This window comes from Apis cerana, linkage group LG2 (genome assembly GCF_029169275.1).
Source record: "Apis cerana isolate GH-2021 linkage group LG2, AcerK_1.0, whole genome shotgun sequence".
NCBI lineage: Eukaryota > Metazoa > Arthropoda > Insecta > Hymenoptera > Apidae > Apis > Apis cerana.
The window spans coordinates 5,626,252-5,651,929 of record NC_083853.1 but is presented as its reverse complement, the minus strand read 5'-3'; the positions used below and the strand labels follow the sequence as shown (position 1 = coordinate 5,651,929).

General features: G+C 29.3%; 2 protein-coding genes and 1 long non-coding RNA gene across 3 annotated transcripts in view; 2 read left to right on the top strand and 1 right to left on the bottom strand.

Moving 5' to 3' along the window:
* LOC107993253 (chymotrypsin-1-like) lies at positions 1-2,002 on the top strand. Its single transcript, XM_017049582.3, has 5 exons — positions 1-170; positions 524-674; positions 828-1,080; positions 1,230-1,367; positions 1,625-2,002. Exons 1-5 carry the CDS (start codon positions 53-55, stop codon positions 1,814-1,816), a joined length of 852 nt encoding a protein of 283 aa, XP_016905071.1. The 5' UTR covers positions 1-52; the 3' UTR covers positions 1,817-2,002.
* A 2,484-nt stretch (positions 2,003-4,486) lies between these two features.
* Positions 4,487-25,678, bottom strand: part of LOC107993246 (pleckstrin homology-like domain family B member 1) — a 68,171-nt gene continuing 46,979 nt past the window's right edge. Inside the window, exons 5-13 of the mRNA XM_017049577.3 lie at positions 24,675-25,602; positions 23,801-24,174; positions 23,141-23,291; positions 22,800-23,025; positions 22,113-22,278; positions 15,637-15,766; positions 7,728-7,895; positions 6,227-6,484; positions 4,487-5,496 (exon numbers count right to left, since the gene is read on the bottom strand). Coding sequence (XP_016905066.1) covers positions 5,308-5,496; positions 6,227-6,484; positions 7,728-7,895; positions 15,637-15,766; positions 22,113-22,278; positions 22,800-23,025; positions 23,141-23,291; positions 23,801-24,174; positions 24,675-25,602 — 2,590 coding nt within the window. The 3' untranslated portion in view covers positions 4,487-5,307. The remainder of the gene's footprint in view (positions 5,497-6,226; positions 6,485-7,727; positions 7,896-15,636; positions 15,767-22,112; positions 22,279-22,799; positions 23,026-23,140; positions 23,292-23,800; positions 24,175-24,674; positions 25,603-25,678) is intronic.
* On the top strand, positions 6,450-7,627 carry LOC133665713 (uncharacterized). The gene is made up of 2 exons (XR_009828958.1): positions 6,450-6,590; positions 6,683-7,627. It is a non-coding gene; the product is annotated as an uncharacterized LOC133665713 (long non-coding RNA).

The following is a 25,678-nucleotide window of genomic DNA, read 5'->3' as shown; positions in this document are numbered from 1 at the left end:
TAATTGCGCTTATATATTATTGATAAGAATCTAATTTTGTTTATCTTTATCGATGCGATATACCCTCTCAGAGTATATTAAAGCGAGCGAATCAATACATTTTTTTATTAATACCAAAATGAATTCTCTGAGTGTGGTACTTGTGTTCTGCCTTGCAGTCACTGCATATGGTAAGTAAGCATCGAATTTAAATCACGTATTCTATTTTATATACTCGTATCCCTTTATTTAAATATATGCAGAATTCTTCGTATTTATTAAATAAATCAAAATCGATTTAATCGACTGAAAAATAGTGTTTAACTAATAATAGAAATGAAAATCAATTAAAAGTGAATAAAAATTCGTGCATCGAAATCTCCTAAAAATTTGAATAATTTGTTTTTTACTGACAGAATGAGATTTTTTATCTTAAAGATTTTTACTTTCTCGAAACGTTGTCGCGTGATTAATTAAAATTTTACGCATGAAGTTCACGTGAAATTATAAGAATAATAACTATACTATAATTTTATTGGAATAGGTTTTCCTAACAACCAAATTGTTGGCGGCAAAGATGCTCCAGTTGGTAAGTTCCCTTACCAAGTATCTCTGAGGAAGAATAAAAACCATTTCTGCGGTGGATCCATCATCGATTCACGTACCATTCTCACAGCTGCACATTGCGTCGAAGGGTAAGTTTCACTGAAACAGAATATAATAACGAATAATAAATTTCTATTATGAATTTATTATTATCCTTAAATAGAATTTTACTTAACTCGAATAAAATTAGAGTCTCTCGCTGATAAATGCTGATAAATCAATGAAACACGTTTGTTCTACAGATTGACTAATTTGAATGGCATCACTGTTCAAGCTGGAACAAATCAACTCAACTCAGGTGGAGTGTCTTACGTACCGGAGAAAGTTGTTGCCCATAGCGGTTTCAACTCGCTCAGTCTCGTTAACGATATTGCTTTGATCCGTGTGAATCAAGCTATCTCATTCAATAATTTGGTCCAACCGATCAAATTGGCTTCAGGTACTAATACTTATGAAGGATCATCCTGCGTCCTGTCTGGTTGGGGAACTGTTAAAGTAAGTGAAAAGATTATTAGTTATTTATTTTGTAAGAATTAACATTTTTATTTCTATTCTATTATTAATTCGTTATTTTAATCGTTTAGTCATAAAAAAATCGTATATAAAGTTATTGATAATACGTTCAACATATATTCCGATTACAGTTAAATGGAAATGTACCAAACAACTTGCAATACATCAATCTACTTATCGAGAAGCAATCAGAATGTAAAAAAGTTCACTGGAGAGTACAATCTTCTCATATTTGCACATTCACGAAATATGGAGAAGGTGCTTGCCACGTGAGTATAATTATTACGTTTTATGTGCATATATATATAAATCAAATTATACCACAAATTATATATTTTTCATTCTGAGACTCCATTCATTCTTATTTCAATTTTTATAATTGAAATCAAGTTAAAATTTCGATTATTAGAAAAACACTTCGTTTTGTAGATGATATAATACAATAGATTAAATATTCGATTATTTATAATTCAAATTTCGGTTCGAGCTTTTGATTTATAATTATTTTTTTTCTCTCAAATTTCAGGGTGATTCTGGTGGTCCTCTCGTTGTCAATGGAGTACAAGTCGGTATCGTTTCCTTTGGACAACCTTGTGCCGTAGGAAAACCTGACGTATACACAAGAGTATCTTCCTTTTCATCATGGATCCAACAACATAAATCTTTCCTCATGGAGGAAAAGAGTGAAGCACCAGCAGACGGTGTCTACATTTCTTAAATATAATCCATCACTGATAATGAAAGTTGACAAAAAAGTCATCTTTCATTAATAGTTTTTACAATTTATCATTACAATTTATTACAAAATTAATGACAAGTGTCATTCAAGTAAATGTAATTATTTTTTTGAAAACATTTTATAAAATGAAATTAATTCTGGTCAATAAAATTTTTAATATATGTATTAATTATATTATTTCTTATATGCGTATAGTAAGCAATATTTATCTATAAATATAATTAGATATTTTAAAATGTTGTTATTCGAAAAAAGATAGAAGAAGAAGATAAATATATTATAAATATTTATGTATAAATATTAAAATTAAATCTTCTGTTAGCATATAATGTAAAAATTGAAGTGAAATATTATTATTTAAATGTGTGATAATTTTATATGAATAGAATTTATATATATATTTTTTTTATAAAGTTGGTATTTGACAATAATGTGATTATACCGCGCATTCTTCATAGTAGTGACATCTATCAATAGAATAAGAAATTATTCAATCTGTTTCTATATTTTGTATCATTCAATTACATTAAAAATCAATTTACACATGATAAATATTATAAATAAATTAAATTACCAAGTTACAGGAAGAATTTATGATAAAAACAGATTATCTAATCCCTATTAATAATTTTATAATATATATGATATTATTGATTCAAAGAGGAATGAAATAGTAATATATATTCGTATTATTATTCTTATTTCATATGCAATATTATCCATATCCAATATTATTCTAAAAGTATTTCATTATAAATAACCTTATTTATTTAATTATATTTTATCATATAAAATTTTTCTATGAATCATTTACTTACATATATTTCTATTTCAAATAATCCATCTAATTAAATTAACCTTAATTTTTCCTATAATAATACTTATAATAATTATAAATATCTAATTGTTATATTTCATGGACAGAGAAAATGCGAAAAATAACGTTCAGATATCTAATATTGGCTAAAATAAAAAAATATGTACTTACTTGTCAGATAATAAAGACTTCATTATTTAAAACGAACAAGTTTAGAAATGACTGCACTACTTTGAAAGAAACAAGGAGAGCAAATAATGAAAGAAGGATAGAGATAGAGTAAAAATACTGCAATCAGCGCCATCTTCAGAGTGCCGCAAATGAAACACAAAAAGAAAGGATAGAAAATAATTAGTAAAGGATAGAGATATGTACAAACGTACTTGTGGCGCCATCTGTTGAGTATTAAAGATATTACTTTACAAACAAGATAAAGTAGAGTAAGAATTTCATGTCAGCGCCATCTCTTGAGTATCTTAAAAAACTTCAATTTCTGTTTTCAGAGATGGCGCTGATATCGAATTCTTATTCTATCTTATCCTTCTTTCAAAGTAATGTTTCTAATACTCAAGAGATGGCGCTGATATGAAATTCTTACTCTACTTTATCTTGCCTGTAAAATAATTACTTTAATACTCAACAGATGGCGCCACAAGTATGTTTGTACCTATCTCTATCCTTTACTTATTATTTTCTATCCTTTCTTTTTATGTTTCATTTGCGGCACTCTGAAGATGGCGCTGATTGCAGTATTTTTATTCTATCTCTATCCTTTACTTATTATTTGCTATCCTTTTTTTTGTGTTTCATTTGCGGCACCTGAAGATGGCGCTGATTTCAATATTTTTGCTCTATCTCTATCCTTGTCCCACTATTTACTTTCCTTGTTTTTATTAATGCTAATAGCTAATTTTTAAAGAAATCGAAACTTTTTTAGAAATTAAAAAGAATTGAAATATTCATAACTGTGTATTTTGTTTCTATTGTACAGGATGCTTATTTCTAAAATACTCAGGTATTTATACATATTTGTTAATAAGGTAAATAGTTTATTAATAAGGAGCATTTTAATTTTTTTCATAAATGTAACCAAAAATATTATACGTATAATACGTAATATAATTTATAATTTATTTTAATGCAATAATATAATCTTTTGCAAAAAGATGACATTTTAATGACATATGTAATGATAATCAAATCAAATATATAATAATAATATTTCTAACAGCCAATGATATACAAAATAGAAAAATTATAAATATCCATAAACTATTTCAATCAATCACAATTTTTTTGCGTTCAAATAATTATTTACATACAAATAATATGTTATAAAATTGAGATATTCAATAATCTATACATTAACCATAGATATATTTCTTGATTCTTGAAGTTTAGGGCAGTTGATCAATAATTTTATGAAACATTATGAACACATTTCTAAATTGTAAATTTGACAAAATTTTTATATTTATAAAGTTTTTTTAAGTATTTATTAAGATATTTTACACAATATGGTATATTCAGACTTATTTATTTATTAAAAAGTTACTTTCAATTGTATATTTAATTGTATATTAAGGAATATTCATAATTTGTGTAATTATGTAATTATGAATAGATATGGATATTTATTATTAAATATTTATTATTGTGCTAATGAAAATTAATATGACATGTATGTAAGAGTAAGTAACTTTGTTACTTAATAAAAAATATGAAAAATTCTATGATCATTTTTATGATTGAAAGATCAATGTGTAAATATTAGAGTTATGAAAATGTATGAATATGTTTAAAAAATTCATTTATACAAACAACACGATAGATTTTGTATTTCATATAATCCTTGGTATTAAGCAATATCAAGATATTTATTGAAAATGTCAAAGTAAATAAAAAATGGGACATATATTTACAATTTCTTAGGGATTTTATTTTTTTGATTTATATCAGAATATAATGTTAAACTATTGTTGAAAAATTTTTTTTTTCTCAAATGTTAGATCACTAACTCATTATTCTTGAAGTATCTATGCTGGAAGACTAGATTAAAGATGTCTACAAAATTTAACAATAAATTCTATCAAATTTATTTATTTCATTTAAATAAAATCAAGCTGTGATTAGCCTACACTTCAATGATTAATGTCTCATTACGATATAATTCATTAATCATTAATACCATCAATTTTTTAATGAATTTATATAAATCATTATTATTTAAATTTCATTGTTGAATCATATATATAAATTATTTATCAATTCATTCTCTTTTATAATAATTATCATCATTCATTTTAAGATATTCATTTCAAATTTTAAATTAAAAAACTCACTATCATCGTCTATTAATTTAACTATTGTTTCCAATATTCATTTTTTTTTCAACTGCTCAAAATGAGCAATCTAGCACCAATGTAATTATCAATTTCCTTTATAAGATTCGAAAGATTTTTATGTATTTAATATACAGTCAAATCCAGCTCAAAAGTATAGGCAGTCGTGGTATCCCTCGTAACAAATCTTGTCTTTAAACGGTCACGAAGCGTTTTCTGAACCTGCAGGCTACAGGTAAAAAATCACTCCATCGCGCGATTCCCGAGAATAAAACGAATCTCGATTAGAAACGTGAGAAACGATCAGCTTATCAGATACCATGATCAAATTCGTGATATCCCTCAGCACCGGTGAAGACGACGTCCACCCAAACTCTCATAGCCTCTGGACTCGGCGCCATTAAGTGATATAGTCTAGTTGACGTTTTGATGATGAAAGTCAGTGATGGCTGCGGTGAACGTACGGTGTTCATATGATCCACATAAACTTCTTCAATCGACTAAACATAAAAAAAATATCTTGTGTTGTGTTTATTTGTATAAAATTTTAAACTTAATATTTGAATTTTAATTTAATATAAAATTGTTGTGTTGCAGCAGTGCATATATATATATATATATATATAAAGAATCTTATGTGCAAAATTAATTTGAAGGTTATGTTTAATATTTTTTGGCAATTTTTATGGCACATACATTATAAAAAGTAAAAGAGATATGTAAAAAATTACAAAAGAACTAAATTAAGAAAATAGTAAAAATATTAAATTTAAATATAAATTTCTCAGGATTCCAAAATTTTATTCGAAAATATGTGTACAAGTATAATGTATTCTTGATCGTAATATGATCGATATTTTAATATTTTAATTTATTTTAATTTATTTAAATTTCTAATATAACATAACTTATAATTTTATTAATTATTTCTATTTTATTTTTAAACTTATTTTTAAATGATTTAAATTCTTATTTTTCCTTCATCGCTAATTACGAGTATTTTTACGAGTACAAGCCCCATTTAACCTATTTAACTCTTTAATCTAAATGATCATAAGTAGCATTAATTGTAAGATACTAGATATTGTAAAAATTTCTATTTTTTTCTTGAACTTCTTTCAAAAAAATTTAATATTATATTTATTCGCTATTTCATGTTCATTGTTTTTTCTATATTCAAACAAATTTTTTATCTATTAAAATAATATTTCAATATTTTATGCATCATACCTGAAAGTATATCACTCCGCGTGCTTTCCTTGATGTGCTATCACTGTAATAGGACAGTGTTTTTCTTTTTCGATCAAAGACAAACCATCGTTTGTTCCAATGATGGAATTTTTTGCTCATTTTCGACAGGTAACCACTGCAACTGGTCGTATCAACCGTAACATCGTGTATCAGGGGTAACTGATGCCCGGCAGTCTCGATATGATGTCTCAGGTCCAGGGACTCCGACTTGATGGGAAGATATCTTGTGAGCGGCCTCTGCGTCCATAAATCATTGAATTTACAAACCGTGAAACGAACTGTCAAGTTAAACGATATAACACACTGTTATATGTCTAAACGTGCGGAAATAGAACTTGAAATCGTAAATATTCTGATACAATATCGTTCAAAAGTAATTAAAGACGTTAACTTATTTTTTTATCAAATATAATTATGTCAAATTAATTATTTTAGGTGAAAGGACTGATTTTTATTTTCCATGGCTGACAAATATGATGAAATGGATTTTAATTTATCGTGAATTTATTATTTATTTTCTGACTATAATTTTGAAAGTATAAATCAGATAGAAAAATTAAAAATTAAAAAAAAATAAAGAAAGCCTATTTTAAAGAATATATTCTCATTTTTGACAAAAAATAGATTTTTAATAATTCAATATGTGTTTTTAATTCTTTATATATATTATAATGACTAAATGTAAAAAATTGAAACAAATTTTTATAAATTTGTTACAAACATTTTTCTGTCATTATCTAAACAATTTGTATAGTTAGTTCTAATTGACAAGATTTAAAAAATTGTCTGTTTCAAAAACAGATATATATTATAAAATAGTGTTTGATATTTTTTCAGATATTAAGTTTCATTTTCAGATAGATCTATAAAAGTTAACAATTGTTTATTTGATTTCGTGAAATAGATATTTAATATTATTTAATAAAAATTTTAAATTTATTAAATTAGTTTGATGAAAATTAAAATAATTATGGATTGAAATATATTTAGTAGGAATACTATTTGAATAAATTAATTTTATTCAATGATTTTATTCCTATGATTTCATAGGAATATAATAATATCTTACATAACGCAAATATACACATGTTGTAAAATTACGTCTGTATTCTATCTCTTAGTTTATCTTGACAACAATCATTAATTGGAAAAGTTATTGACACACTTTAAATGACCCTCAACACGTCATTTATAATCAATGATATAGTCTATTCTGAAGCTTTTTATTCATCAACGTCATTAATGTTTGACATATTTGTAATGCATGGATAATTTATCATAAATATCTTAGATATTGCCTTTTTTTAATGCTTTTTAAATGATAAAAAACTAGAAATAAAATATTTGTACAATTTCAAAATAAAAAAAAATTTGCTTGAACTATTGTGAAGATTTAATTTAAATTTTTCAGTGTAATTTTTAAAAAATTAGATTTAAAATTGAATATAAATTAAAAAAGAAAGTAACGAAAATTATTCACCTGCAGTTTTGCCTTTTCACGATGTTTGACTGGTTGCAGCAGTGGTCCAAGGGTATCTAGTTCACTAGAAGTTTGAGAAAGAGGGCGACTTCCGTTTCCGTCGATGATTCCCCCACTGTTATTGCTAAGTCTCTCGCCTTCCATTGATGTCCTTCGATCGTCTCTCATCTGTAATATAAATAAAGATTATTAGAATTAAAAATTAATTTTCATATTTATATATTCGCGATATTACTATAATCCAACCTATTATTTTTAAAATAAAAAATATCTTTAATGAAACACTCAACATGATTTAATCAATCATCTTAAAATCACTACTTAATTTAATATGATATGATCTTCATATTTCTACATGTTTACACATTCTTTATTTTTCTAATTCGACATGATTTTTACTTGAACCATTATCAAAGAAATATAATGATATTATATCAATATAATATCATTTAAGAAATCCTATCAAACAAAATCAAGTCAAACCACTCTATATACTATAAGTACATATCATGACTCGAATAAGTTCAACATATTGATTCTTGCTCAAACGATCAAATAAAATCTTTCCAGTATTTAAACAAACATTTCATTCACAAGCAAACATATCGAAATCTTTTCTAAACAAGAAAGAAAAGAGAAAAAAGAAATAAAAGAATCGAATTCTTTCTAGATCCGAGCAGAGATGCATTATATATACACATTACTTGATCTCTAAGCCACGGTTATATTTATAAATCCCAAATCGAAGAGAGAATGCGTACAAGCCACACTTGTTTATTCTGCTTTTTCAAAAAAAAAAAAAAAAAAAAAAAGAGAAAAAATATCGATCGCCACAAGAGAGCAAAGGCAATTAAAGGGAAAAACTTTGCTTCCTTCATATTTCTTCTTCGTTCTTCGAAGTTCTCGATTCAATGTCGTGACAAAGTTTCGAAGTTTCTTCGCGGTCTGGTAAATTTTCATTTCGTGGCAAGAAACGACAGGAATTAATGGATTGCTGGAAATAACTCGAACAGAGACTCGTCGTCGGCCTGCAGTGAGTTGTTAAGCACGTTTAACGAGAAAAATTTGTGCAACGGAGTGAGACAACGGAGAGCAGAGGAGGGGAGGGATGGAAAAAGAATGGCATGTGGGTGAGAAACTCATTGCCTTTTGTCTTCCTTCTTCCATTTGTTAAAAAGGGTCCCATGAACCGCATTTTGTCTCGCTGGAACGCGCAACCCTTTCAAAAATACACGCGTCACGCGACTAATAGACAAGGAATAGAATAGATTTTAAATGAGTTTTTAGCGAAATCAAGTTTGAATAGAGTAGTTGTCCTACTTTGTTCTAATATTTTTATTATTTATATATTTTATTTATTTATTTAGTCACATTGATTTATAGATCATTAATTTTAACGTATTATGTTGAATTTGATATTAAATTTTATGATTATTGATATGGAATTGTGTTTCATAAGACAAAATTGTTTTAATTCTCATTCTGTTATTTTAATTGGTAAAATGAAAAGAAGTGATTCGATAATAATAATAATTATTGATTATAATTATAACATCGTTGATCAATAATTGAAACTATAAAAAGAACAAACAATTATATCGATATATGTTTATATGGAAAATCACTATAGTGATTTGAAATGAAATTAAAGAATAGAATTGTGTGAAGTACAATAATAATAATAATTTTATAATATTTTAAAATGTTTAAGATGTAAAATATTTAAAGAATTTAAAAATTGTGGATCACGCCATTGTCATTTTTAATCTAAAAATACAGGATCTACTATTATACCTCAAATATTGCCGCTTTGCGTCTATCACTATTTTTATCATCGAACATAACAGCTTTATTATTCGAGCCTCATAAATTTTTTAAACAGTGTAATTTTTCATTCTTTTATCCCATGTTATACAATACTAATGGAGAACATTGTTCAATTCTCATATAAAACATTTTCAAATCGAAAAAAGAAAGCAGAATCGTATACTAAATAGTTGCACATTAAAAATGATAAAAGATTTGAGGAATTTGAGGAAGAGATTAAATATATGTGTATTCTTGGACTATGACTTGTCCATTAGTAAAGCGTGTATATAGCCGAGGATATATACAAATCTTCCAATTTTATATTCTACAACCAAAAACAAGAAAGAAAAGATAATTAGAAATTAAATACAGAATATTTCATTTAAATGTAGAATACTAAATTAAAGCTTTTAAAGGATATAAAAAGAATTATAAAAGCTATATCTTCTCTCTTAACTTATTAATAAGTATACAAATATATAAATAAATTTAATAAATGGAAATTAAAGATAAAAATTGCTTTCACAATTATATATAATATTTTATATCCTTTCATTGAAAAAATAAAAAAATATCTACTAGTATAATATAGCGATCATCTACATATTCACATCAATAGCAAATCAATAAAAATATTCTACTTATCACTTACTCTTCGTCTACGAACGTGCTTCTTCTTGCTCCTGTTCTTCATATAACTCATCCACATCAAAGACATTTTCAATATAAATTTACACTACTAATACTAATATTTCCAAACAAAAAAAAAATAAAACGAGATAGCAGAAATAAATATACTAATTACAAAAAAATATCTATCATCCAATACCCAATAACAACAAGACTGCAACTTGTCCAACGATTCTTAATCAATATCAATATTCAATTTTTCTTCTCGACTTATCAGAAGAAATTAAAAAATAAACTTGATTTTCAAGTGATAAAAATTAAATAGCTTCACTCTGAATGTGACCAAACGTGCAGAGCGTATTCGAAACTGGATGAACGACAGTGAGGAACTGATGTCCGCGTACCAGCGTTCACCAGGCTGGTACGCGAGTTAAAACGTGATGTCTCCCTCCCCTTTTGCACAAAATCTTTTTCTGCGCACGGGAAATCGGTGTGGCTCATTCATGAGCAAAATTGTACGTGGCAACCACCGGTGACCACGCTTGATGTTTCAACAAAACGGAAGACAGAGTCGTTTTTCTGCGTAGCATTTAAGGAATCTGCGTCACTAGTCTTTTATATTCCAGCCTTTTTTTTTTATATCGAGCATGAAAAAAATTTCGAACGTAGAACCACGGGGTTGCGTAAGCAACGGTGCAAATTTTCATTTGTTTTCTTTTTTCCCTCTTTCTTTTTCTTTCGAAGATCGAAAGATGTTTGGAATATGAATTGCATTGGAATGGATGGAAGATACGAGTGAGTCATCGATGTATGATTTTATTATCTGAAAATGATCAATGAAAAAATCGTTTGCTCGTATTGATATTTGTGAAATTATATAATTATTTTCTTTCGCCATGAACTCCAACATATTTATACTAATAACTATGCTATAAAAGAAAATCTGTCAATAGGATAGTGTCAATAAGAATTTTCCATGTTATAATATGAGAGTAAATAATACAATATCTCTTTTTAAAAATAATTCAATCAAATCTAAAACATTTACACTGTTCTTCATCAGTCGTATCTTCTTCTCTTACAAAAAAATCAATTCGATCGAGTTTATTAAATTTTATTTCTACCGATGATCGAATCCCATTATGGAAGCTGGTCGATTTTGCAACCTTCGCGCATCGAGTCCTAGATATGCAAGTATCGTCGCGAAAATACATGGGTGACGACGAAAACATTTGCCCCAGAATGTGCGGATATTTGTGAAATGCACGTTTGAAGGTCCGTGTTTCTCTTTTCGCTATTATAAATCAAGCATCGTGAAAGACACGATTCCTACATGAAAACGCAGCATGTGGAGCAAGGGTCGTTTAATGAAAACCACGAAATGACTCGGTCCAGAAATTTAATTTCAATTTTACGGGGAAAAAAACGAAAACGTATCTCGATTGTAAAACGTACAATTTTAAAATGATTGTTTGTAAATTTTCTGCAGGACAAGAATGTAATGTGTATTTCGAAAATTCCTCAAAGTTATTTTTCTTTTTTTTTTTTTTATTTTCGTGAAATAAAAATATGAAGATGTAAGAATAAAAAAAATGGAAAATTGTGGAGTAATATTTTGTAGCGCTTTAAAGAAATATCTTGGATAAGTGAAATAAAATAAATTTTGCAACTACTTTTGAATAATATTTTAAGTTTACGATTTTGTTTTTGTGTATTATTATTTTTGTAGAAGAAGTTAATAATAATTTAATAAAATAATGGAGACCGAAAAAAGATTTCCCAAGGATAAAATTTTAAGCGATATATAACATTATTGATTGAATAAAAGAAATCAAAAAAATATTTCTTCGAAGAATATGCGTCAAAAAATAATTTTTAAAACTATATTAATATCATATATTAATGATAAAAATGCAGATACAGATAACGATAATTGATTGGATATTATGTAACTATAAAGAATGAATGTTATTTATTACTATTATACTTATTGATAATAAACGATAATAAACGATATGATACATAAAATATTTACAAATTCCTCAGTATTATTGAAAGAAAGTTTTATCAAACCTTGCATAACAAAACAACACGATTTTATACAAAATAATTTAATATACTTCGATTACACGAATATCACTAAATAAGTTTCATAAATATCGCAAAATAACGTTTAACAACAAGAGCTAACCAATTTCCGTACGAAACGTTTCGAGCCACCCGGTATACAAACGTTTGAAATCATAATCAAGCTGCACATCGTTCCTTCATCTAAGAAAAATCTCGAATCGCTCGATAACCTCGTTGAAAAACAAATGCATCCTCTGTTCATAATAAAAGACGCGTTTCCATCGTCGGTAAAAAGGGAAAAGGCGGTCATCACACTCGAGAGAAGATCGGCTTGTTCGCGGAACACGACGAGAGGCATGATCGACGATCGTCGACCAAAGACCGTATAATTATTCGAGGAAGCGATCCACGCTATTCTTTATGGTCGGCCGTAAAGTTTCCTTTTTTTCCCTTTTTTTTTCCCCTCGCAAACAAGTAGGCGAGACGAATTATTCCTCGCCTCGTCGCGTCGTTAAGGGAGAAAAATAGCAGCGAGTCGCGCGACTCGTTGCAATCGTGACGATTTCGAATGCCTAGGAGGAACTGCGTTTTCCACGAATCATCGCAACGCGTCATCATTCCAAGTTTACGAAGCTTTTTGAAAATATGAATACGCGTTTAGGGAGCGCAGATGTGTACATCACGTGGGCATTGATTTGTGCAAAAGAGATCCTTTGATGTTTGACAAGCTTCGGTATTTCCTCGTGGACGATCGATAAATTGCGCGGTGCTCGAAATGTATGAACGTGTTGAATGAAATTTATCGAGGTTTGAAGATCCGTGTTGAAGGAAGAAATTTCTAATGGATCCTTTAATTGGATGGAATACCATTGGTTCTCGTGGTTGACATTTACAACGAGATCCGATGAAATTGAAGAATTGAAAATTACGATCGACGAGGGTTTATCTTTTTTTTCTCTTTGAAATATTGGTCGTTTAAAGAGAAAGAATGATAAGAATAATGTTCAGAATAATCGGAAAATGAGCTTGTATTATGAAAGATGTTATTCTGACGATGTTTTTTTCTTTTCTTTTGAAAAACATTTAAAATTTAATAAAGAAGACTCAAGATAATAATATGTTGAATGCAATAAAGTTTCTTAAAAAATTATCGAATAAATATTTACAAAAGCACCTAATGTAATTTTAACAAAAGTAAAAAAAAAAGAATTTACATCGTAGTCATATTAGTGAGAATTGTTTAAAAGTATTCAATCAACATATACAAACGTAAGAAATGAAATCAAAAATTCCATGGATCTTCTTTAAAGATATATTACAAATTCCTGGTGAAATGAGTTTCATATATTAAAGATCTTGATGTGCAGATAATTTAAGATTCATCTCGTTAAAAGACATAAAACTACTCCTCAACCCCGGATGAAATCATTGAATCCGTTAAGCACAATGGTCGCCGGTTGTAATTACTGAAATTAAATTTTGTTTAAGTGAATACTTTGAAACGATTGACTGAGTTACGATGTAGTTACTTAATTATTTCCAATCTTTTAACGTTTTTTTTTGGACTATAAAATTTATTTATTGTTGATATTTTCTTTTAAATAATTAAATTTAAATATATTTAAATAAGAAAGAGAAAAAACAAATAATAAATAATAATAGTTTGAAAGCATTATTTTTCAAATTTTCAAGAGAATATCATTACAAAATAAATGTAAACAAGTTATTATACTTATATAATATAATATAAAATAAAAATTGAATTATAAATGATTAAAATTGAAGAATTTTTTTTTTAATTTAACTGATTTCTTTATTTACTATATTTAATTTTTAATTTTAAATCCTTTTTTTTGTAAATCGGAAAACAAATATAATTATACAAGAATAATTTGCATAAATAATCGTTTCCATAAGTTCAATAAATGATTTAAGATAATTTTGAAATATAAAATCTAATGATTTCTAGTAAACAAACACTATTTCAAACTCCTACTGTTGTTTATTTGTCCAATCTGTTTTTAACGTGTCTTACGCAAATCGAATCATCGGAAATTAATTTTAAAATGGTCAGACATCGAATTGGATGACTAACCGGTGAACTTTTATCGGCATCGCGGTGAGTAGCAGATAAATATAGTGACGAGACTTTTGTTTGCTTTTTAACGATAGAACTAAGCCGAAACTCGTCAGCAGCGATCATTGTCCATTCGATAAGAAACAGAATTCCCCACAAATATCGATTTTTTTTTATTAAGTACACATACCATCTGTTTAATATTCTTTGTTTTAATCCAATGAGAATATTCAATTTTTGTGCCAGAATGATATTTCTGTTTAAATATTATATTATTTTTATTCTTCAATATTAAAAAATTAAGTATTCATAAGATAATATCATATTAAAGTGAATATTTAAATTAAATTATGTATAATTATTCCTGAAAGTTTTAATTTCTTGTTTAAAACGAGCATGATGATTCAATTTCGATGTTTAATTTCAGGCAAGTTTGCCATGCAATTCCAGATATTTTTCGTTAATTCAAGAATATATCTCCTTGCGTCAAAAGCTTTCGACGTTTCGTTGTTCGAGGTGTGTCATATTTTTCACCAAGCATAAAAATCTTGGCAACTGGACAGAGTATGGTTTTCCCTTAATTTGCCGCCGATCAAGTTTAAAAATCGCTGTGTCACGGAATAATATTCGAATTCGATGGATTTTTAACCAGCCCAACAAGTTTTAATAACCGCGAATTCGTGGAATCTGTCCTTTTCAATTGAAAGCATGCATTCTTCTTTCGATTGCTCTCACTAAATATTTCCATTGAATTTTCCATATCGTTTATAATTTAATTTTTCTTGTGATCAATTTTAATTTTTAAAGATATTCTTTTTTGAACTTTTAATTTTCTTGTCATTTTCTTGCTTGCTTGACTTTGTTTTGTGCCATTAATTTGTATTTAAAATTTGAAAACTTGTTACAATATTTTTAAAATTAGAAATCTTTTAGAAAGATATGAGTAACAAGTACTAATATGATAAATAGATTTTTATATCTAGTTGTAGTATATTATTTTTTTTAACGTTCATATAAAAACAGTATCATAAATTGTGATTTATAAACTTACAGTGATTATGAAATCAATTATGCTAATTTAATGCTCTCAGTAATATAAAGTAATACTCGTACATTCCTTTAAGCAAGTATTAATTACAGATAGAATTTTAATAAATAGGAATAGTATAAGAAAAATATAAGAAGAAAATTTTATAAATAAATAATAATTTCATGCTAAAAATAAAAGAGAGAGGATGAAATGATTATTTATTAAAATCGATCAATTCTAAAAAGAGACTAGTTTTATGTTTATTTTTATTTAAAAATAAAGATTTTACTCACGTTATCATTTTGGAGCAGGCTGTAGGAATTATTCGAAGGTCCTGGACTGGGTGACGTGAGCTCCGAAAGCTTGCTAGGAGATAATTTCTCGCTGGTTCCACCTTCTGCACTGTCGCTGCTTCCGCTGCCACTATAATTGTAGTATCGTTAATTGATATCTATTTTCAGCCTTCAACTACATTGCTTATACGAGAAATTCAATTTACTCGTAATAAGCATATTTCCTTGAATTATAATACAACATAAATTATTTTAACTTAAAATTTGCATAATTATTTTCCATTTTTAAAATGTAATAATTAGTAAAATATAATTTTCAATATAATTTCGAAGTTACATAATCCTCTATATTATAGAGTACATCTGTACTCTACCATTGTATCATTGCATTTCCATGAAATCTATTTATATGTTAATTCCTATTTATTTCTATCGAACGAACAATTACGCACAAAACGCAATAGCAAAAGAATGTGAACCACTTTTAATATCCCTAATAGTATTGCATATTTAAATTGGAATAAAAAATTATTGTAATATATTTGTTAAAAATAACTAAATTACCGATAGAACTATTGATAAAATCACAATCAAAATCAAATTCACAAAAGTCACCGAAAACAAATTCCTTTTCAGAAAAATATAATTTTCTTCCAATATCAATTCATAAACATCACAAAAAAATTCATCCTTGTAGTTCAAACTAACGTACATCCACTACCGCCAAAATGCCTCTACAGCACGGCAACAACCAATCACAGGAACGAACAACCAATTCAAAATCACGTATTATCGATATTAAAAATCAACCGAGCGTCCAAAATTCTTCAATCAACTTTCGAACTTCCACTAATTCTTTCTACTTTAAAAAATCAACGGAACGAAAACTTGGCAGTTGGCAACTCGAATTTTACATAGCGAGCAGTCATGAACACCGTGGCCGGTTAAGAAAGAAAAGAAAAGAAAGAAAGAAAGGGGGAAAAAAAACGTCGATCACGTACGTCGAATATCATCCGTTTTTCATCTTACGCAATCAACGCTTCGTCTTCTCTTCCTCCTTTCTTTTCTTCCTTCGTTGAACGAATTTCAGCCCCGTCGAACTTCAGGTCGGCGCGAGATCGCGAAAAAAAGTCAGGAGAAGGCAAAGAGGAAGGCTCTTCTAGCTGGCGAGGATCGGCACTACCGGCGAGGCCATAGCCGCGGCAGGTATTATTAAAACCTAACAAGTACAAAGTGACTTGGTCGACCGGTTCGACGGTGCCACCGGCATAGCGCATTTAATTCTTCTACAATGTTCAACGTATATACAGGCGACACTCTTTCCCGATCCCGTTGCTATGGAAACGTTGTCCTTGACCCTACAGGAACAGGGTCATCTTTTTCTCTCCGTTTGCTCGTTTTGCTCCATCGTGCTCCTCTCCCGGTGTCCGTGGACGTGGTCATTGTCGAGAGGTGGAATGGTCATGGGAGAGAGAGAGGGGGGAGGAAGGGGAGGGAGAGGAGGTGCTCGCCTCGCCACGGACAGGGAAATGCGGATCACGTATATACTGGGTGATCCTGTTAGATGCAATCGTCTGTTCTGTTAGCTTGTTAACGAGGGAATTCGTGCGGGATTACTGGTTTGCTGGTTTTTTGCGGCAACTCGCGAGAGTGATAGTTGTAATTTATACGGGTGGAATTTTCAAAGATGCTTTGGAAAGTAGCGTTTCTCAACCTTTTTTCTTTTGCCACGTGATATGTTGATTAGTGATGAAATCTAAGCTAAAATCATTCTTGTTACATTAGATGGATAAAATTGTGCTTGGTTTAGGATGGTGAAGTTTTTTGAAGTGATTATTATTATATGTAGCAGTATGTTAAAGATTGAACGTGATTTAATATTCGTGGTTGAGGAGCACTGGTTTGAAATATGATTGGTGAGAAATATGGGGAGTAAATTTTTTTCCTTTGTACGATTTTTCTTACTGCGTTGCTCGAATTTGATGAAAATTTATTACGAGATGTTATCGATTATAAAATGAGATATTTATAGAAAGAGAAATTCGATGTAATATTATGTTGATTTATGATTGATGTGTTGAAACATTTCTTGGAATAATATATGAAAGGTGTGTATTTATAAGAAATAGTAATTAATGAAAAATTATTCAAGGATAATATAATTATTGCTAATCTTGAGAGAAAAAAAACAAATATACTCGGAAGCTTATTTGATTATATATTTGTCATTGCAACATTTTTAATATTTCTAAGTACTTCTAAGAAGTACTTGTTTTCCTGATTAAAACTTTTTTTCTTGTTATTAATCTACCCATTGAAATCGTATAATCAATTTAATTATAAACAATTTTTAAATAAATATTTATATTTTCCATTTTCTTTTGTAAAAAATAATTTAAAACTCTTAATAAACTCTTTTTATTTTAATTATAAGAAGTTGAATTATCTATCAGATATACAAAGTTAAATATAATCCATCGGTCTGATTATCTTGTCAGAATTCGAGAAGATTATTTTAAATAAAGATCTTTTGACAAAATGAATGTTAAATAAAAAATGAAATTTAAACGCAACATCGAGGCCAGATTTATTCTGGCTATTAACCTTCTTTTTTTCTGGTACATCAGCACGTGCTGCAATCAAGAGTGAAATCGGTTTTGTAATTTAGTTGGAATTGATGGCAACACTTTGCAAGAAATTATATAAAGAAATTTATCACATAATGTATTAAATCATATCTTGAAATAAACAAATATTCTTTAAATGAATTTTAAAATGATTAGAAAATCTAAAAAGACTTACTAATTTCTCTGATTATTAAAAATTCTTTTATATTAGAATAAATTTAAATGATGGAATTGTTAATGTATACAAGTAATTTTACAAAAATCATTTTTTCTTTAATTTTCTTTATAATATTTAAATCTTTTGCTGATTCATCGATATCTCATAAGAATTTTTTCTCATTAGTTGTATAAGTATATAATTATTTAAAAAAACAGCTGTGTCGATTTTATGTTTCTTACAAACATTATCTTAATTCTAACTATAAACATTTTTTCCTCAAAATCATGCTTCTAAGTACAACTTCATATTTACATATCTATGATTAAAAAAATGATTATGTAAAAAGATATCTCAAAAAAAGATATCTTTCTATAGAATCACATTCTATATCTAAAATTTTATATAGATATTATAATTTAACATGGAATTTTTTCGATCAATCTAAAATATTCTAAGCTAAAAATTCGATATGAAAAAAAAAAAAGAACAAAATTTATATAAACTCACAAGTATCGATGACGAAGTTCACGCGAGCGCATTTCCAAGGGTCGACAACAATGCTCGCAAAGCCAATCCTTAGAGGTAACGTAAAACCGATTGCTAGTGAGGAAAGTGATCAAGCTGCACCCTCTGAGTCTAGCCTCGTTAAAAACGGACGTACCCACCTCCCTCGCGTTCATTCTCGTGCATTATCGTCCCCTTAATTCGCACCCTCTTGCGCCCAACGCACGCAACCCCTTCACGTTCACCTCGAGAAATTCTTGGAACACGACGCAAATTTTCAACTGCACACCTTTAATTTCGACTCACTTTCGACCACCTTCTTCAACGATAAATATTTCTGTTTTTTTCCTCCTCTTTTTTAACGATCTTTTATGCCTTGCTTGTATTTTCACCTTCGCGAGACACGCACGCATCAGCTCACGAGATTAATGGCGTTATTACACGTTTGCACATCGTATATTTGAATCATTCTTAAAGTTCCGGAAAAATTATATACAATTTTCTCTTTTGCTCGAAGGAAAATATTTTGATTTTCATACAAATATTGTGAGATTTTTACATACACTTTCACTTTTATTGTTTTCTTTTTATAAATAAATATTAATTTATATTATTAGTTTGATTAATCGAGACTCGTTATATATCATGTATCTTCAATTCAATATTATATATATATTTTATTGTAACATGTAGGTATATAATAATGATAATTATTTTTATAATTGAATTGTTTTATCGTTGACTTTGCTTAAGTTTATGCAGAAAATTTTAATTTTCAATTATTGTCAATTTAATTCTCAATTATTAAAACGGAATATAATTACATATAATGTAATTAACTTTTATTTATATCACTTCAATTTTTTTCATGATCTCTTTCACTTATCATCGACGATTTTTTTAGATTATCAATCAAACTTTTTATACGATTCCCTTCTACGATAAATCTCGATATTGCGCAAGATTTTTACGATTATACTACCAATCAAATAAATCTTTACACCGCTTTGTTCATCATGTTTGCATTGCCGCAATGTTCTTTGCTTTGTTGTGATCTCGCAATACTACGATGCGTCGATTTTCTTCAATAAATGTTATTCAAATTGCATTTATCATTTCCATTATACTCGACACGACGAAACTCTATCCCTCGCCATCGTTTCTTGCCTTATTTTCAAACTATAAGAGCCAGGAAATGCTCGAAATACGAGGCATCTCGAATACCAGTTTTTTTTCCTTGATATAACATTCGTGAAACTTTGATCGATAAGGTTTCTTCAAGTTTCCTTCAAGTCTTTCGTTCAGGCATTTATCTTATCGCTTAAATAAAATTTCAAATTTTTCTTTCACAACAATGATTAAGATTCTCTCTACGATTTTCTCATACAGACGTTTATATAATCCATGTATTTCTCCCAACAATCTTCTTTATTACACATGTTCTATTTTTCCTTAAGATCTTTTTTTATTCGTAACTTTTATTTGCAAAGAAAATCTCGAAATGCATTTTATTCACTGTATTCAATTATTTCTACATTTTAACTTTCCATTCATATCTCCACTTTCCAAATATCTTTTCCCCCCTCATTTCACAAATTTATCTCAATATTCCCTTCTTCCTCACTATACGCACTTTCATCAACAGTTTATCATAACGTTCACACACAATTATTTCCAAAAAGATATTATACCTCGATCTTCGAACCAATTTTCATCCTTTCATCACCAAACATCTTCCAATAACTTTCAACTTTTCTATCTTATCAAAGTTATCCCAACTGCCAATATTTCCTTCTTCCTCCCCTATACACAGTTTCATCAATTACAACGAACGACGACGACGAAAACGACGTGTCAACAGCGTTAGCTAACCGCGGAAAGGCAGCTCGCTGTCGCAGATACCGTATCGCCTGATAACACCCCACCCGAGCGTGTCCAAGTTACGCTTGGGACAAGCGAGAGGGCCCGATAAAGCGTTTTATTGCGGTCGACGCAATCAGCCGGGTAATCTGGTGATCGTCGACGCCGATTCGGACGCATGCTGGCGGCGATACACACCCGCGACGCCTCTCTTCTGCCTCCTTGGCGGCGTCAAGGCTGCTGCGACACCTTTTACTCTCGATGGGTTTCCAGTTTCGCGGAACTGGAGGGATTAAAAGAGGCGTAGTGCGTATTCCTTGCTTACACAACCCGTTCCATTTAGAGACGGTGGAAAGAAAAAAAAAAAGGAAAGAGATTTCTGCTCGTTACGCGAAGATCTATCGGATACCACGGAGAACCATAGTATTGGCCATTGGTTAGAAATTGGATCGATTTCAATTTGTTGTCATGAAGTTAAGTTTGGAATTTCGTTTCGTAGGAATTTTGTTTATGCGAATAGAAGTTTAATAGTTGATTATATATATATATATATATATATAGTTAAATTTCTATTATCTGAAATAGAATGTCTTTAAGATAAAATTATTATATAAAACTAACAAAATTAAAGAGTTTTTTAATTTCAATGATAAAATTATAGATTTTTAAAGGAGTTTTTTTTTTTAACTTTATATTAAAGGTATTTGATACATTATATGTATTTTAAGGAAAATTCATGAAATTCTCTCATATAAATTCTTATTGAATGAAAAAAAAAATCTTTTCTATCATTAACACATATATAAAACTATTACTGTTGAAATGATGGCATGTATAATCATTCATAGGCAATTTCGTCATTCACAAATATAAAATGACTATATTTACTATACACTTACTGAGAAACACTATCATGTCACTTTTACATTTCTAATTCTTATTAAATATTATGTAATCATGCTATTTCAAACTTAAAAAAAAAAGTCAGTTAATGTTTACATTTTCATTTCACGTTCATTATCATTTAAATAAATTATGATATTTGCATACATATTTCTTAATTATTTATATTTGAAATAAAGAAAAGACAATAAAAATTGAAAATATCGTTTTAAATTTGATAAAGATACTCGTTTCTTTGTTCCGTTTCTCGAGATGGACATTTTTATCGAAAAAAACACATGAAACATGAAATGGAAATGTTGAAATTCTGACGTGCGAACGAAAACCGTGCAATTTTCGTCTGTTTTCACTTCCTTAGAAAAGCAAACAGAAGAATGCACGATTTACATCTTAAAAGCGACATGATTGAACACGTGACTCACCTTTCTGTTGGCCCCGTTGAATAACTGGAGGATTCTTCGCCTGATTCAACGCTGTTGAAAGAAGTACAATTCATTTTTCTTTCTTCCCATTGCGACCGAACTTCGTCTTGCACTCTTCGTTTCAATTCTTCTACTCTTCGTCTTTCTTCCGAAATTACTTGGCTGCCTGTAATAGAGAAAACATGCCAATTTGATTTATAATAAAAAATAAAATAATACCTGTTGTAACTAAATTAAATTCTTTAATTAATACATACATTGTAAGAATAAGTATATTACTAAAAAAAATTTTTCATTTGAATAATATTTATTTTACTATCTTGAATCAAATTAGTTGAATTGAATTAATTTTAGCCAAGTATATATATTTTTTTCGTATACGAAATAAATAAAATATATAGGTAGTAAAAATTTAAAATTTAATTAAATATTTTTAGAAGAATAGCTTGTAATTGAACGCTATAAAATCTTTTTTGCAAAGAAAAAGATAAGATATTTGTTGTAGATAATTAATGCATCTGAAAATAACTATTATCTAGTTTAATTAATTTTTACATACCCATAGAATTCTTCACAAATGATCACTGTAATTGAATTTTATTATATAATAGTTTATGAAAAATGTCAAACACGTTTGCTCTGTTACCTAACTTTTATTATATTTACATTAAAGTATGTAATATTTACCTTGTTTTGCTAAGTGAAGCTGTCGATTTCTCTCAATTTCCTTGAGGGATTCGATAGTTTTCCTTCCCAAGCTGCCCTGATTGTTTACAATGGGAGAGTCAGTGGTGACCCTGGAGATCCTGTCGAAGTCTTCCCTGCTCGGAGATCGTTTTTCATCGCTATTCTCACAAGAATTTTGCGCCAACTTTGTCAGTTCATCGTTAATCGCTCTAACTCGGTTTCGACCCTATAATAGATAATAAATCAAACAAAAATCAAAGATTAAATATCAAACACAAATTAATTTATATTTGTTTTCTTGAAATAGATGGTTTAGAATTGAAATTAGTACGTTTACTAACTTCTTCCAACCGTTTCAAATGCGTTAGCTTTTGCCTTTCAAGACTTCTCGCTTCTTTAGTTGCCGCGCTTTTCGCTTCAGATCTTTGCGCTTCCAAATGGTTCAATCGAGCCTTCCTGCTCTCTATCTTGGCCGTCAATTCGCTCAAGTATCTGGAACAGATATTTGCACTACTAATTCTATGTTAAACTCAAATGTCAATTATCATCTTGAAGATATATACAATAAAGAAAATTTGTAAATAATTTTGTAGAAGAAATATTCTATTATAAATTTTTTTTTAGCCGATAGAACAAGAAATATCATAGATAAAAATAAGATTAGAATATCTAAATATATCTATTTCTTAATTTTAATCGTATGTATTATTTTTTCATAAACATAGTATCATTACAAAATATATTAACAATAAATTTTCTCTATAAATTTCTTTCAAAACTTCGTGAATTCAATTCAAAAAACAGAATCAATCTAATCAATCTAATTTAATAACAAAATTTTTTTAAAAATCGACATTATTAATCATATTTTCATATCTTGATAGTATTAAGCTAAGTTTTTATAGTGAAAAATAATGAATTATCAAGAGGATGGGAAGAATGGACAACTGACAAGGATTTAAAAGGATTTATCCATATAATCGTACATGAAATAGATTTACCTCTGTAATTCTTCCCTAGTAGCCAGCTTGCTCGCTTCTTCTTCCAGATGATGAAACTCTAAATCCTCAAATGCTTTCCTCTCTGACTCGAGGACGTCTTGTTGAGCCATAAGCTTCTCACTGATATCCTGTTGCACGGTTTCGTCCGTGCAATTCGCCAACTCCTCCTCCAAGCGGCTGCAAGCCTGCTGAGCCCTTTGCACTCTCTGCTTCGCCTCTGCTTGCAAATTCGCCTGGCTGGTGTTATCCTCGGCCATCTGTCTCTCGAGCTCGTTTATCCGCATCTGTACTTTTATCTTTTCGCCCTCGTCCTGACTCAGTTTCAACGATTCTGACTCGTATTCTGCAGAGAGCAGTGCCTTTTCTAATTCGAGCTGTCACACACAATGCAAATTCACGATCGGTTAAAAAAAAATTATCAAAGATTCGAGCGTAAAAGTTTCTTTAACAACCTGTTCTAAATTTCGTTTTAAAAATTCGAATCTGGAAAAAAGAAAAACGAGCTTCTTCATGTTAATTTTATCGTTTTTCTTTTTTTTTTTCAAGATTTAATATATTTAGAAATGCTTGATGCACGAATGCACAAACGTGACTGAACATACTCAAAGAGGGAAGGATAGAATCTTATCTCTATGCGAAATACAAAAAGATAAATAAATTTTAACTCGAAGACAAACTTAGATAAGAGGATAAAGAATTGTCGATGATCGTTAGTATTGAACGCATTCATATCTTTAAAGTTGAAAAGAAAATAATATTTTCCATATTCTTTTTCAAAATACAAGAAATACTTTGCAACTCTAATCTTGTTATAATTACTATGGTTACCCTGCCTATATGTAAACAGTTAAAAGAAAAGTTAAATCACACCAACCTCCCTACTAATCTCCTCCTCTTGGATCTCAATATCCGCGACGCTCCTTTTCAATATATCCATATTACCAAGAATATGCAATTTTTCATTCTGAAGAAACTCTATGTACTTCTTCCTATCCTCCTCCTCGAGCTCCTTCCTCTCTTTCTCAGCTTTAGCTTCGTTCGATTTCGCATTGTCCTTCTCCGAATTATTCTTTTTAGGGATCGTGCAAATTTCTTTGGACTTGGAAAGCATGGAAAGCTGCTCGATAGCTTCCAGAAGATCGTCGTTCGATATCGCCAGCTTGTTCTCGATCATCTCGCACGAATTCGACAACTGGCCATTCTTCTTTGGCATGGAATGATTGTTTTGATTGTTGTTCTGCACGGAATTAATCACTACATTCTCGTATAAGCTTACGTTCCCATTCATCGAGTTACCATAGTTTCGCAAATGTTTGTTTTGTTGCCCATTGATCCTGGTCCCATTCAATTGAATCGTTCCATAAGTGTCCTTCGTTGGATCGATGATCTTTCCATAACCTATATCGTTATTGTTGAATATCGATCCATCGATGGTTGTATTCTCATAGCTACGAGCTTGCGAGATCGATCCGGAAAAAGTATGATCCCCGTTGCCAAGAACGTTTGGCCATATCGTCGATTGATTATTGTTATTGTTGTTTGGCGTAATTGATTGTAGATGATCTTGCGTTTGATTGTCCGGATGATTCGTCGCCTGGTTTCGACGATTGTTCGGCGAGTTGCCATTTTGGAACAGCATTTTCGAATTTTGTACGTTCACGTTCTCGTATGAAGCCGAGTTTGATTGTTTCCCGGCGTCGAAGGAGAAGTGGGGTTGGTTTTTTGATGGGCTCTTCGGGCTGTCGAAGGGTGAATTATAGCCGAGTCGTTTGTCTCGTGGTAGCGAGCCATTTGTTTTGATTCTGTAAAAGAAAATATAAGAAAGATATTATAGACTTAAAGTACAAAAAGTTTTGTGCTGTTAATAATAGAGATTGA

Excerpts from the sequence above, each read along its gene's own strand:
- LOC107993253 (XM_017049582.3), top strand. The coding sequence starts at position 53 with ATGCGATATACCCTCTCAGAGTATATTAAAGCGAGCGAATCAATACAT. Across the intron at positions 675-827 it reads GCTGCACATTGCGTCGAAGG|ATTGACTAATTTGAATGGCA; the intron begins GTAAGTTTCACT and ends TTTGTTCTACAG. Across the intron at positions 1,368-1,624 it reads ATGGAGAAGGTGCTTGCCAC|GGTGATTCTGGTGGTCCTCT; the intron begins GTGAGTATAATT and ends CTCAAATTTCAG.